Raw genomic sequence first — 12951 nt, 5'->3', positions numbered from 1 at the left:
AGCTCGAGCATCCTTGCCGGAAGCAGCAGCTCGCGGCCCTCTGTCCACTCAGGGAGGACTGGATGCGCGGCGAGCGAGGACTGGATGCGCGGCGAGCGACATGGCGGAGACTGAGGACGAGCGAGGTGACGACGGAAGGTGGCCTCTCCTCCGTCCTCGCGCTCCCGTCTTACCCGGACAGAGTGCAGTCACGATGACGACCGAGCTGTGTCCTGCCTACGCGCCCTTCTTTGGCTTTGCCGGCGTCGGTTCGGCGGTGCGTCTCTCCCCCTCGTCGTCCTCATCAGCAGCAGCAGCTCGTCCTCGCTTTCCGCGCAAGCGTGTACGAGCTGCGTGTTGTACGCCTGAGAGCACTCGTTGACGGCCCACTGACTGCCCTCGTCCGCCCCGCAGATGATGTTCTCGAGTGCGCACACCGCCTCCTCCTCCCGCTCACTCCTCGTCGCGCTGACCCTCTCTCGCCGCACGCCACGCAGCGCTCGGGGCAGCATACGGCACCGCGAAAGCCGGCATCGGCATCACGGGCATGGGCACGCTCAAGCCCGAGCTCATCATGAAGTCGCTCATCCCCGTCGTCATGGCCGGAATCATTGCCGTCTACGGCCTCGTCGTCTCGGTCCTCATCGTCGGAAACCTCTCGCCCGATAAGCCCTACTCGCTCTACGCCGGCGCAATCCACCTCGCCGCCGGGCTCGCGTGCGGCTTCACTGGGTTGGCAGCGGGCGTCGCGATTGGCAAGGTGGGCGACGCCTGCACGCGCGCCTACCTGCACCAGAGCAAGATTTTTGTCGCCATGGTCCTCATGCTTGTGCGTACCTTCCCTGCTCCTGTACGAGTGTGGCGGCCGGCTGACGCCCCTTTCCGATGTAGATCTTCGCCGAGGTCATCGGCTTGTACGGCCTCATTGTCGCCCTCATCCTCAATACCCGCAGCGGCGAGGGCCGCTGCTGAGCCTGCTCTTTTTCCGCCGCCGCGCGGCACTTGTCGTACATACCCCGTCGTCTTCCCTTCGTATCGCATCTTTTCGGTTTCCGTCGTCTTTCTCGCTCCCTACTTCTCTTTCTTCGTCTCTTGTCGCGCGCTCACTCGCAATGTGCACTAGCATCTACACAGCTTGCGCAAGTGTGGCTCTCGCACTGTGGCTGTGTGCGCTCCTTACGGCGCTCTCCTGGCGGACTTTCCGTCTGTTCTTCGCTCTCCTGACAGATTGCAAAGATTCTCGCTGCAGCGACTCTTCCTCCTTGCTCTCTGACCGTCTCATGGCCTCCGTCCCGTCGCCCCGTTCTCGCACTGAGCAGCCAGCAGGGGAGCACCTGCGCTTGACCGACTCTGTGCGCACCCTCCTCGCGACCATCCTCAACGACGGCGTGAAGCCCGCGCACGACCAGTTCAACGAAGAGCTCAAACGATCGAGCACGCAAATGGCCGGGCGTTCTGGGGCCCAGAAGACAACGTCGCGATCGAGGAAGACCTCAAGCTCCGGATCACGAGCGTCAAGCAGTACTTGGAGGAATACCTCGTCCGGCACTGCGGCCCAGAGGACGCGCCACTGACTGTCGCTCAACTGTCGCACAATCTGCACGTAGTCCTCCACGTGCGTTACTCGCCCTTTTCCGCCGTTTGTTTGCGGCCTAGAGGAGTTGACCTGGTGTGTCGACGACTTGCAGGTATTCAACGGCCTCAGCGAGCTCACGCCTCTCCTCGCCCATCTCAACGGGACCACTCCTCCGAGAGAGTGGACCGACCTGCGCAAATTGCTCTTTCGCGACCTCGCCGCCGCGCTCGCCGGCCTTCGCGTGCGCCCAGACTCGCCCGCCCGTACAACGGCACAGGCGCGCCACCCCGACTCGATCGTCGCGTTCGTCAAGCGACTCCACGTCGAGCTGCGAGCTGCGCAACAAATCAAGGACGAACTGCCGGACAAGATCAAGGCCCTCGAGAAGCGGCTCGCCGAGCTCAAGGACGACGTAGCGGCGATTGCTTCTCGCGAGGTAGCCGGCCGAGCAGTGAGCTCGTTCTTGACTTGACACGCCACGGAGGAGGGGAAGGCGGAGCAGCGGGCTGACGAGGAGCACCTGGCACAGGAGCGAGACGCCAAGAAGCGCGAGGCGAAGGCGGCGAGGGAGAAGCGGGCGCAGGTCGATCGCGAGCTTATGGTCGCAAAGTCCAAGCTAGCGACCCACCTGAAGACGATGGCGGTCGTCAAGCGCTTGGTGCGTGCCTCGCCGGGCGTGCGCTCCGATTCGAGGGACTGATGTCTGGCGGAGCAGAAGAGCGAGCTTCCGAACCTCTACGTCCAGGTGCGTCACAGCTTCTGTTGTTTTGACTTTGTCTCGCTTGCTCGAGACGGGTCAAGCTGACGACTCTGTGCGCCATATATAGTACGGCATCCGCGAAGCCGCGCCGGGCGCTCCCGTCGCTTCCGTACAGCTCTGGGCTGAGACTCGCCAGCCTGTACGCCTTTTTCACTGATTTCAGCCAGTGCGCCGTTCAAATCTTGTCGTTCGGTGACGCGCCCAGGACTGGAGCAACGAAACTAGCCGCCGCAGCCGCTCGCCGGAGTCGAAGCGCCCGAAAGCTGTCAGGCAGCGCACGCCTCCGGACCACCAGCAGCGGGACGAGCAGAGCTTATCGAAGACATCGCTGCTGCACCCGCAGGAGGGCTGCTTCCGTCGTGCAGTGCACTACGGAGCTTACGGCCGGCGCCGCGGGTGGTAGAACGCTAGAACTCTAGAGTGCAGACGGACGGAATCGATAGACACCTGTGTGCCTCTGTGTTGATTGCGCGGTGCACGACGAGCTCTGCGCTCGTCGTTGCGCCTGTGTCGGCTCTAGACCTGCTCGCTCCTCTTCCTGCGATGAATGTCGGACTTGCCGCGGACGGTCGTACCGTCCTCGCCGGTTGTTGTTCTGCTTCTTTGCTTGCCTTTTGCCTCTCGCTTCAGACATGGCGCCTGGTCGTCAGCCCATGAAGGATCAGGTCGAAGAACTCTGCGCCGCTTTCGCTCGTTTCGGCGCAGCCAGTGAAGAGGAGAGGCACGCGCTGGGTTGGTCCCGGGCTCATCCTCCGCTTGCACACCCTGACTCGAAATACGCACAGTGGGTCGCACCTTGGACGTCGAGCGACACTTGGAGGACGAGAGCAGGTCCTGTTTTGGAGGGCGCGGAAGGGCGCAACTGCTCGGGCGGCTGCAGCAAGCGCGTGACGCTGCGGTACAAAGCCAGCTCTCCTCTATCCAGAGGCTGCTCTGCGCTTTGCTGACGACCTACGCGAACTGCAGGCGCAGGAGGTACTGCAACGACTTCAGCACGTTGAACGGCCGACCAGGCAGGATCTGTCAGACGGTGCGTTTTCTGAAGTGCCACACTCTCGCACGCCTAGCTGAACAACAGATGCCCCGCACAGCAATGCTCCTCGCCCGGATGATTCCGCACGACTCGTCACTTCAGGCTATGACTGTACGTTGAGTTTGCTTCCGCGCCGGTTTCGCGAGTCCTGGACAGACAGGTTGTTCGGCACAGATGCGCTGGAGAATCGCGAGTACCCAAAACCTACATCGGGCAAACGAGCGCCTCCAGCGCATGCTGCACGAAGCCGGAGCAGGGCAGGCAGACCTTGCCGCGCAAATCGCCCACCTCGAACAGCACCCGGGGCTCAGTCGCGCTAGCGTGCCTCGTTCTAGCCGAGAAAGACCGCAGGTGCTCGCTCGTCAGGCGGACTCGGCGGAGCGCAGCCTCGGCGGCGCTCACCCGCACCTCGGCTATCGCGCCAACCGGCTGTACTTCGGCGAGCTGTACTAAGCGACGCCGTTCCCCTCTTCCGCAAACCCCAGTGAGCGGGTCTACAGTACAATGCACAATGCGGCTACTTCCAAAACGTGAGCGAGCGGAACCCAGGGTGCGGGAGAAAGAAGAATGGGCCGAGGTGAGAGCGTCTAGTCGACCTCGGGCTCGAGCGCGCCGTAGGGCTTCTGCGAAAGTGGCGCAAAGAGGAGCGTCAGCGATTCCTTCTCATCGTTACCAAAAAACGTGAGAGCCCGATCAAAAAATAGGGCTTGCACGCGTGGAGGTGCGCTGGAGGAAGAAAAACGCACGGCAGTGAACCAATTCGGGTCAAAGTGGTGCACACGGACGTCTGCAGGGGGAAATGATTGTCAACGATTATCTCGAAGTGGCACAAAGACAGAGTCGCAGGCCACGCTGCCCGCGACCGCCTTCGGGAGAGTGAACAGAGGACACTCACAGCCGTCCTCACCGCCAATCGCGTACCCCTTGCCGCCCGGGTGCGCCGCGATTGTGTTGCACGGCCCGAAGCCGCCCTTGACGCGCGAGACCTCCTCCTCAAAGACGCGGTGGAAGAAGCGGACCTCGAAGTGGCCGTGGCGCGCACCCGTCGTCGTCACGTTCATCGCTTCTTGCCCACCGCCCATGACAACCTGCCGAGTAGCCGTTCATCGCGTCAGGATCGGGAGAAAAGGGAAGAGAGGAAGAGGAGGGGGGATCGCACGTAAGGCTTGCCCGGGATGATGGCGGCAGAGTTGAGCGGCGGCTCGCCCGTGTACGTCTTGATGAGCGTCAGGAACTCCTCCTCGCCGTGCGCGTTCTTGTGCGGGCCAACCGACCAGATCTGTGCGAACAACCTCCTTGCCCATCAGCACTCGCCTCGGGACGTGCGAGGAAGTGCGGAATGAACGAGGCGAAAACCGGACGCACCTTTGACGACTTGTCCTTCGACGAAGTAATGAAGTAGGTGCCGTCGGGCGACATTTGCAGGTCGGTGATGACGCCCTGGTGTGCCCGCTCCTCCTTGTCGAACGCCAAGAAGCCCTCCTCCTGCGCGCGTGCCTGTTGTCAAGATCGCCTACCTCGCAAGAAAGAGAGGTGAGAGAGCGCACGGTGTCCCACAGGTTGAGCGTGCCGTCCTCGTGCGCCGTCACGATGAACTCGTCGAGGCCGCACCACCCTGCCACGGTCGCCTTCGAGCCCGTCGGCTTGATGACAAACTGCGGCTCCTTCGCCTCTGCAATCACAGACCCTCGTGAGTCATCAAACGCACCGAACGAGGCGGTCAGACGAGGCGGACGCACGGTTCTGGGGCTCGTCGCGGTTGACGGCAAAGACGCTGACGCCGCCGGGGAAGCCCATGCGCTTCTCGGTGACGGCGAGCACGCGCTGGTCGTCCTCGCTCCACATGACGCGCTTGACGGCGGTCGGGAACTCCCACGTGTAGAGGCACTCGCCCGTCTGCACCCGCCACAGCTTGAGCATGTTGTCGGCCGAGCCCGTCATGAGGTAGGTCGAGGTCGCTGTGAGGTGGTGCGTAGGTCAGCGCTCTGCGCAAGTTTGCCAAAGGTTCGGGCGGAAGGCAGCGACTGACAGTCGACGGCGACGGTCCAGACGGTGCCGTTGTGCCCGTCGTACGTGCCCAACCGCTCGCCGTTGAGCGAGCGCCACGCGTTGACGACATGGTCCTTGGAGCACGAGAAGAGGAGGTCGCCCTCGGCGTTGTAGACGATCTCTGCGTGACGAGAAACGGGCGGTGCAGGTCGCGAGAGGGAAAGTGGTGGAGGATGGCCGGGAAAGGTGTGGGAGGAGCGCAGGGTTCGCAGCAAGCCGGCGGATCCGAGGTAGAATCGTCACATGGCGTGTGAGAGCACGGCAAGGCGGTCACGGCGAACATGCGCGTGAAACGGCGTCGAGAGATGAGGACGAGGAGAGGGTCAGCTCGCACTCGCGACTCGGCACGCAGGGGGGCGGGCACGCACGTGTGAGGGACCGCTCGTGTCCCGAAAGCATGATAGGACGCTGCACACACCATCCAGAGCCGTAGGAAGGTCAGCGACATGACGGCGACGAGGCGAGGCGGCGAGGACACGGCCCGAGTCCGCTCGAGCGCAGTCGCGCAGCTGTGAGGGGTTCGGAGAGGTCAGACGAGAGCACGCACCATCTTGGGCGGTGCTTCTGCGGGGATCGAGGGGGACGAGAGGACGCGAGCGGGTGAGCTTCGCCGCGCCGCACAAAGTTGCCTCGCGAGCGACCACCGCGTCGACTCGGCTGGGAGGGCGCAGAAGGGCTGCAGAGGGGTCTCTCGAGCTTGCAGGACAGTCTACGCCCGCGTTCGGAGCGCCGCGCCGCCTCGCTTTCTTTGCCTCGATCCCTTTGTCGTGCTGCTATGCATCGTGCCCCTGCACTGCGCCGCTGCGAGTGCTTGCCGCCCGCAGCCTTTCTCTATCGGGACGCCCGGGCATCTCTTACAGCTGCACGCGCACAACGTCTATGGCCTGCCGGCTCCTCGGGCTCAGCTTTACCTGGGCTCTGTTGCCTCTCGCTTTCTCTGAGCATACAGATTGGACGGGCTCAAGTATTGCTGAGACACGGTATGAACGACGTTTGTTGGCCACGCGGGAGACGAGCCTCCGCGCCGGATCAAACGGTCGCAACGTCAAAACCGTAGATCCGGCACCGGCGCAGATTGCCCTCGTTCCGCTGCGCGCCAGGGTGCGACAGACTGTGCGATGTGCTCGACGGCTGGTGCTTGCTGTGTCCTGTCTTGCGGGACTTGCGGTCGTACTGCGACGCCGCGAGGGTCAGGCCCGACGCTGCGGAGGTTGGTGAGGAAGGTCGGCACCGCACCAGGTCCTGTATGCTCGCATGCAGCTGCATGGCATTGCGCTCTATGATGTGGCCCGTTTGGTGCTCGTCGATGAACTGTAGCAGTTTGAAGGCTACCGGAACACGCCAAGATGTCAGACGGCCAGTGACGATTGTGCTTGGTCACGCGAGGCTCACACATCCAGACTGTGTATACAACGTCGTCAGGCTGAATCTTAGAAAGCACGGAAGACGCACGGCGGTATTCCAAATCCTGCCTCAGACTCAGACTCTCGCATCCATCCTTGCTTTTGGCCAACGTGTCCAGCGAGGGCGGGCCCTGCTTGAGTGCCGCGATCTCCAGCTCGACATGACGCTCTGCTTGATGACCTGCCCCGCCAAGGCGCTCTGAACAAGATTGGCAGGAAGACGGAAGGAAATCAGCAGCCCGTCCATCGACTCGCTCCCTGCAAGCAGGCGCACTCAAGATCTCTGCGCCGATCCTGCGACGGATCGTGTGGATCTCGTGCATTTCCGCGTCGCCAAGCACACTGGCGCGGTACTGCAGCTCGAGCACTGGACGCGACAACGGGCCTCGCAAAGGGTGGTCAGCCATGCACGCTGCGTTGAGAAACATCTGCAGAGCGCTCACGCCCGTCGTCTGCACATCGTGGCATGTCAGCGGAAGGCTGCGACCCGTGAGATTGCCAGAACACGGCAACAGACCTTTGAACCGCAGCGACTGCAAGTCGAGGCGCTCGAGAACGTCGGATGTGAGCGAGCGAGCGGACTCGAGGTGCGCTTCGGCCTCGCGGTGTTGCTCTGTGACGTACATCGGGCTTGCAGCTAAGCACCTCGCGGATCAAAGCGACGCGTAGCAAGGCAGCAAAGGGTGAATTCGGATGCAGAGACGTGGCAAGCACTTCGGACCGCCGAGCAGACGGGAAAAAGGAGAGCGAAGCAGACCGGCCGTGCCGCGGAGGGACGGGCAAGGCCAGGCACGCGAGCAACTGGGGCACGAGACGGACGGAGGCGGCGCGGAGCAGAACAGGAGCAAGCAGCGGTGGCTTCGTAGCGCGAGGGGCGTTTGGGAAACCTGCACGGCCGTCCGAGGAAGTTGTTGCTCGCGCGCGGCACGGCATACGCGCGGCGAGTGTGTGACTGGCAGTGAAAGCGAGGCGGGAAGCAAGCGCTGACCAGAAGTTGGCAAGCCCGTCGCCTCTAGGCGGCCTGATGGCGGTCGTACCATAGGTAGAGAGCCTCTTAAGTAAGGTTCTCAGGCTTTGGAAGCTGCTCCTGCCGGTGTCATCCGGGATTGCGGACCACGAAAAGAACTTGGGCTTCCGCTCGCTGCCAGCGCAAGCGTCTCGGCAAATGAAATCGACTCCATGGTACGGAGCGGGACTTGTGAAGTAAACGTCGAAGACAGAGAAGACACGACCCAGAGGGAAGACGAGCGTCTGGCTTCACATGCTTGGCACGCGGAAGCCGTAGATGGCGTCGCGACGGAGGGTGCCCGCTCTGCTCGTCGTGCCCAGCCTGTGCGGAGACTCTTCTCCAGACAAGTAGTCCGGGTCCCACATACGGTGCGCATGCGGGTCACTGCCCTGAGGCTGCGGGGCACGGCGCAACTGCAAGGGAGGGATTTTCAGCCGTCAGACTCTGTCAAACAGGGAACCTCAGCCGCGGACCCGATTCAGCGCATCATGAAGGCGGCCGAGCTCGTTGAGGTGGATGTTATAGTCCTCTGCGAGCGTTTCGAGTGCTTGAACTGTTGGAACATGGCAAGTGAGCACGGCGGCCGCGGCCAGCCCATGCGGAAAGTCCACGAACCGAGCCACCCTGCAAATGGAGAACGCCAAACTGCATTAACGCGGACATGCCCTGAAGTGTGAGCCGCTGACGTACAGCGATACGCAATCTCCCAGTGATCCTTCTGACTGAGAGCGTGGGCATGCGTCGCAGGATGCCTGACTTTCTGCTGCAGCGTCCTCAATGTCGGCGGGCCGAGCTCCAGGTGGTTGCACTCGAGGCGAAGGTGTGCAGTGATGGCTGCATCGCCAACCGGCACGAGAACTGCGCGCATACAGATGTTCGCGCGTCGCATCAGCGTTCCTTGTTGCTTGACCAAGAGACAGCGTATGTACCTTCGAGACGCTCGCTCGCCACCTTTTTGCGCAGCCGAACGAGTTGAGGGACGTCATTTTCGTGCGTGTGGCGGTCGTAGATGAACTCCCGCACTGGCACACAGTGTAATCAGCTCAGAGCGCTTGTCAAGAAGCTTTCACCCCGAATGCAGTCTTGCACGTACGAGCTTTGTCTGCCAAGGGATCGAAGTCCGCGTCAGCGCAAAGAGTGCAGGGTGAAGCGCAGCATCGACGACTTGACGTACCGAGTTCGTCGCATTCTTCGAGCGTGATTTGCTCTCCGAGACGGTCAAGAACATAAGCGGAGAGGTCTTGAGCACGCTCGAACGGTGGCACGGAATGGTCGACCGGCGAGTGCGTAGGCCCGGGCACTGTTTTCGACAAGTTGGCAACGTCGGGTCAAAGGGGCCGAAGAGCAGGAACGAAGCAGAGCGTCGTCAGCACGAAAGAAAGTGGAGCCAGCCGGTCAAGGAGGAAGGCTAGGGCTGCGTTGCCGGAGAGTCCGCGAGAACGCAAAAGCAGCACCCAAGGACAGAAGAGAACGAGCAGAGCGCACGCATGTCTAGCACAGCCCCTCGGGCCGGTGGAAACACTCAAGCACTCGCGAGCTTCACACGGAAGATACTGAACGATGCGCCATGCATCAGCAGCACGGCGAGCAGCAGAAAAACTGGGTACCGCCGGAAGGGACGGAAGGCCGCACAGAGAATCCGCGCGCAGCAGAGGAGTTATTTGTGAGCGCTGTCTGAAAAAGTGGTGCCGAGGACGCTGAAAGAGAAGTCAGCGACGGAACACATGCGAGAGGCTGATTGAGGCGCAGCGAGAAAGCCCACCTGACGCTCCTTTGTGCAACCGCCGACTCTGGGGAACGTCCCGGCGGTTTCAGCACTGCACAGATTCGATTCAGATCTCGAAAGGCTACAAGGCAAGAAGCGGACAGCACAAGTGACCAAGCACGGGTAAGCTATGCACAGCGAAAGGATCCCATCTTTCTCCTCGTCCAGCCATCTACCCGCCGCGACACCTTCTAAGCGAGCGCAGGCGCGCTCCCCCTCCGCGTCTCGCTCCGCCCGCGGGCGCGCTCGCGCTCCTCGCCACTCGACGCCGATGCGCTCTTGCGCATCCCTGCGCTCCGTCGCGGCTCCTCCCCCTCCGCGCGCGCCTCGGCGTCCGCGTGCTCTCCTACCGCACCGCCGCCGCTGCGAGGCTGGACATAGACCCTCCGGAGGCGGACGAGCAGGAGGGTCGCGAGTCCCGCGGCCGAGCATGCGAGCGCGGCGACAAAGATGGCCTCGTCGAACGTCCCGATCGTCGCCTTGAACAGGAGCGAGAACCCGCCGGGGCCGACGACCTGGCTCGCGAGGGCCTGCACGACACCGAGACTGGCAAAGAGCGTCCCGGCGTCGCGCGGCGAGGCGTGCGCGAGCGCGAGCGACTGGATCGCGGGCGACGCGCCCGACCCGAGCGACTGGACAAAGATGGCGACGAGGAAGGTCGCCGTGTGGGCGTCCGAGCCGCGCGGGGCGCCGACGAGCGGCGCGAGCGAGAAGAGGAGGTAGCCTGCGAGGTCGAGCACGAGCGACCAGCGCGCGAGGCCGAGGTCAAAGTGCGAGTCGGCGACGACCTTGAGCCAGCGCGACTCGCCGTCCCACGCCTTTTGCGCGGCGCCGGCCTCGGCGGGACGAGGGCGGGAGGGACTTGGGGGAGCGCGGCGGCGGACGAGGCGGATGACGAGCGGGAGGATGGCGACGAGGGCAAAGACGCGGAGGAAGCCGATGAACGAGAGGTAGAGACCGTCTTCGACCGACGTCCAGCCAAACTCGTACTGCGCGGAGCGAGAGCGTCAGTGCAGCTCGGCGTCATCGAACGCCCGAAAGTCGCGCACGTTGGCGTAGACTGCAAAGGAACGGAATGAGTCAGCACGCGTCACCGCCGTTAAGGAGCAGGCGGAGAAGGCACGCACTCAGCTTGGTCGCCATGACGCCCAAGAGAAGCATGTTGCACGCATACGCCGTCGCAACCTTGGTCAAGCTCCAGTCCCTCTTCCTCCCCACGCCCTTCCCTCCTCCAGTCGCACCGCCGTCTCGCCCGCGCCACACATCCTCCGGGTGCGCATACTCGTCGAGGTGCGCCCCCCACTCGATGTTGGTCCTGCGCTCCTCGTCCTCGAGCCCCGCCCCCTCCTCACCCGCCCGCGCCTGCACCTGCCGCGGGAGCAGCAGCTTGACCGGCCTCAGGAACGCAAACGGCCTCTTCGCCGCCCTCCTCGCGCGCACCCACGCCCGCTCTGCGCCCGACGCGCACGCGCGCTCGTCCTCCTCTTCTCGCTCGCGGCGCAGCTTGCGATCGAGCGCGTGGCGCTCGCGCGCTTTGAGCTGGCGGTCGCGCGAGAGGCTCTCGGGGAGGACGCAAGCCATGACGAGCCAGTAGAGGGCGTGGAGGGCGAGCGCGGCGTAGAACGGCGCGAGGACGGCGGTAGGAGAGGGGGAGGCGGCGGTGATGAGGTACGAGCCGAGGAGCGGGCCGAGCGCAAAGCCGAACATCATGCAGCCGCCGAGGAGCGAGAAGACGCGCGCGCGAGAACCGGCGGGGGTGCAGTCGGAGAGGTAGGCGTAGACGACGGCTTGGGCGGTGCTGGAGGGCGGGCGGACAGTGAGTTCATGTGACGGCTCAGACGGCGTGCGGAAGGGCGCCACGCACGTGTAGCCGCCTACGAGACCATCGAGGAGCGGACCGAGGAAGAGAAAGTTGTACGACAGGACGTCGTGGTAGTGCACCGTGCTGCGCGCCCAACACTGTCTCAGCTGTTGCGACCACGCGCGGCACGCGTTCGACGGCAGAGCAGGGAAAGGAGGCGCACAGGAGGAAGACCGAGTCCATCATGATGGCGCCAGCGAGCGAGACGAGCAAGACGGGCTTGCGGCCTGTGCGATACACGCCCCTAGTATTCCATCAGCGGCGCTCTCCCTTCGGTTGGAAGAGAGAGAGGCTGAGAAAAAAGCGCGAGGCCCTTTGTACGCACCGCGACGGTCCGAGTACGAGCCCCACCAGAGCGCCGTGACGCACGAGACGAGGCCCATGAGCATCGTCAAGATCCACGCCTGCGTGGGCGCGAGGACTCCCCTGTCAGGTACAAGCCGAGAAACAAGAAACGCTGTGAGCGAGCGGAAGACGCACGAGCTCGGCGACTGCGCCCTGCACGGCGCCGCTCTTGCGGCACTGCTCGCTCCACGTCACGCCGCCGTTGCCCGCGTCGGGGAGGCCGCCCGCTGCCGCGGTGGTCGCACTTGCGCCGTAAGCGTGGTGCGCAGTGGCGGGAGCGACCGAGTGCGGGCTGTCTGCGATCCACTCGAAGAGGAACTTGGTTTCGTGCTCGTTGACGGGCGCGGCCGTCGCGCTCTCGCTCGCGTTGCCCGACGGAGGGATGCGCACGCCCGGAGTGCGCGGGAGCGGGTCGATGGCGGAGCCTGGGAGGGCGCGGTCGAGGACGGGCGGGGGGAGGGTGACGCCCGACTTTTCGACGGGCATGGCGCGGCAGATGAGCTGCGTGTAGATTTCGAGCTTCGGTGCGACCGTCATGCCCATGGTGAGGGCCATGCAGATCGTGCCCGGCTGCGCAGGTGTGAGGGAAGTCGTGAGTGGAGGCACGCGGAAGGAAGGGAGTGAGAGAGAGCGGGTGGACGCACGAAGAACCAGACGGGGGACGGGCGCTGGTACCATCGGAGCTTGCGGGTGCGGCTCTTGCTCCTCGAGCGGGACGAGCGCGCATCATCGCCGTCGCCGTCGCCGTCGCTGGGACGAGTGCCGGGGGTTGCGTAAGCGGTCGAGTGGGCGTCGGCAGCTGCATCGGGCTCTCCCGCTCTGCCCAGGGTGGGACTGTGCGACGGTGCATGCACTCCGAGGGCAGCATCGTCGAGTTCGATGGCCGATCCCGGGTTAGACGCGGTCGGGTGGTCGAGGTGCGCGGTGTTCGGGCGAGCTGCTCTCGGGAGGGAGCGGCCCGAGTCGGTGCGGCGGAGGAGGAGGCGGTCTGCGAGGACGGCGGGCGGGTCGCCCTCGTAGGCGGCGAGGGCGGGCGATGCGACCGTGTGGGGCGCGAGGTGCAGCGGGTGGTCGTCGTCGGACGGCTCGGACGCGGGCGACGCCGGGCGAGAGCGGGGCGGGGACGGCGCCATGCGAGCGAGTCTAGAGCGAGCGAGTCTTGTAGACAGAG

General features: G+C 64.1%; 6 protein-coding genes across 6 annotated transcripts; 2 read left to right on the top strand and 4 right to left on the bottom strand.

The window, feature by feature from the left end:
* Positions 1-193: 193 nt before the first annotated feature.
* VMA11 (H(+)-transporting V0 sector ATPase subunit c') lies at positions 194-951 on the top strand (the record flags this gene model as incomplete). The annotated part of the gene is made up of 4 exons (XM_076648413.1): positions 194-256; positions 394-406; positions 477-808; positions 871-951. The coding sequence occupies 4 exons, from the start codon at positions 194-196 to the stop codon at positions 949-951; spliced, it is 489 nt and encodes a 162-aa protein (XP_076506102.1).
* Positions 952-1259: 308 nt separating this feature from the next.
* Positions 1260-2255, top strand: JCM10292_005806 (uncharacterized protein; the record flags this gene model as incomplete). The annotated part of the gene is made up of 4 exons (XM_076648412.1): positions 1260-1431; positions 1587-1594; positions 1668-2006; positions 2085-2255. 4 exons carry the CDS (start codon positions 1260-1262, stop codon positions 2253-2255), a joined length of 690 nt encoding a protein of 229 aa, XP_076506101.1.
* A 1680-nt stretch (positions 2256-3935) lies between these two features.
* Positions 3936-5947, bottom strand: JCM10292_005805 (WD40 repeat domain-containing protein; the record flags this gene model as incomplete). The annotated part of the gene is made up of 10 exons (XM_076648411.1): positions 3936-3971; positions 4095-4135; positions 4244-4436; positions 4508-4627; positions 4714-4833; positions 4896-5020; positions 5088-5306; positions 5378-5518; positions 5766-5805; positions 5945-5947. The coding sequence occupies 10 exons, from the start codon at positions 5945-5947 to the stop codon at positions 3936-3938; spliced, it is 1038 nt and encodes a 345-aa protein (XP_076506100.1).
* A 479-nt stretch (positions 5948-6426) lies between these two features.
* JCM10292_005804 (uncharacterized protein) lies at positions 6427-7426 on the bottom strand (the record flags this gene model as incomplete). The annotated part of the gene is made up of 4 exons (XM_076648410.1): positions 6427-6599; positions 7075-7167; positions 7244-7252; positions 7318-7426. 4 exons carry the CDS (start codon positions 7424-7426, stop codon positions 6427-6429), a joined length of 384 nt encoding a protein of 127 aa, XP_076506099.1.
* A 631-nt stretch (positions 7427-8057) lies between these two features.
* On the bottom strand, positions 8058-8677 carry JCM10292_005803 (uncharacterized protein; the record flags this gene model as incomplete). Its single annotated transcript, XM_076648409.1, has 4 exons — positions 8058-8222; positions 8283-8362; positions 8425-8433; positions 8500-8677. The coding sequence occupies 4 exons, from the start codon at positions 8675-8677 to the stop codon at positions 8058-8060; spliced, it is 432 nt and encodes a 143-aa protein (XP_076506098.1).
* Positions 8678-9765: 1088 nt separating this feature from the next.
* Positions 9766-12913, bottom strand: JCM10292_005802 (uncharacterized protein; the record flags this gene model as incomplete). Its single annotated transcript, XM_076648408.1, has 8 exons — positions 9766-10563; positions 10624-10634; positions 10702-11372; positions 11439-11519; positions 11599-11662; positions 11761-11839; positions 11916-12350; positions 12425-12913. The coding sequence occupies 8 exons, from the start codon at positions 12911-12913 to the stop codon at positions 9766-9768; spliced, it is 2628 nt and encodes an 875-aa protein (XP_076506097.1).
* Positions 12914-12951: the final 38 nt, after the last annotated feature.

This window comes from Rhodotorula paludigena (genome assembly GCF_050403205.1).
Source record: "Rhodotorula paludigena JCM10292 DNA, Rt_paludigena_JCM10292v1_ctg15, whole genome shotgun sequence".
NCBI lineage: Eukaryota > Fungi > Basidiomycota > Microbotryomycetes > Sporidiobolales > Sporidiobolaceae > Rhodotorula > Rhodotorula paludigena.
Note: the sequence above shows the minus strand (reverse complement) of the source record. Positions and strands in the feature narration are given on the sequence as shown.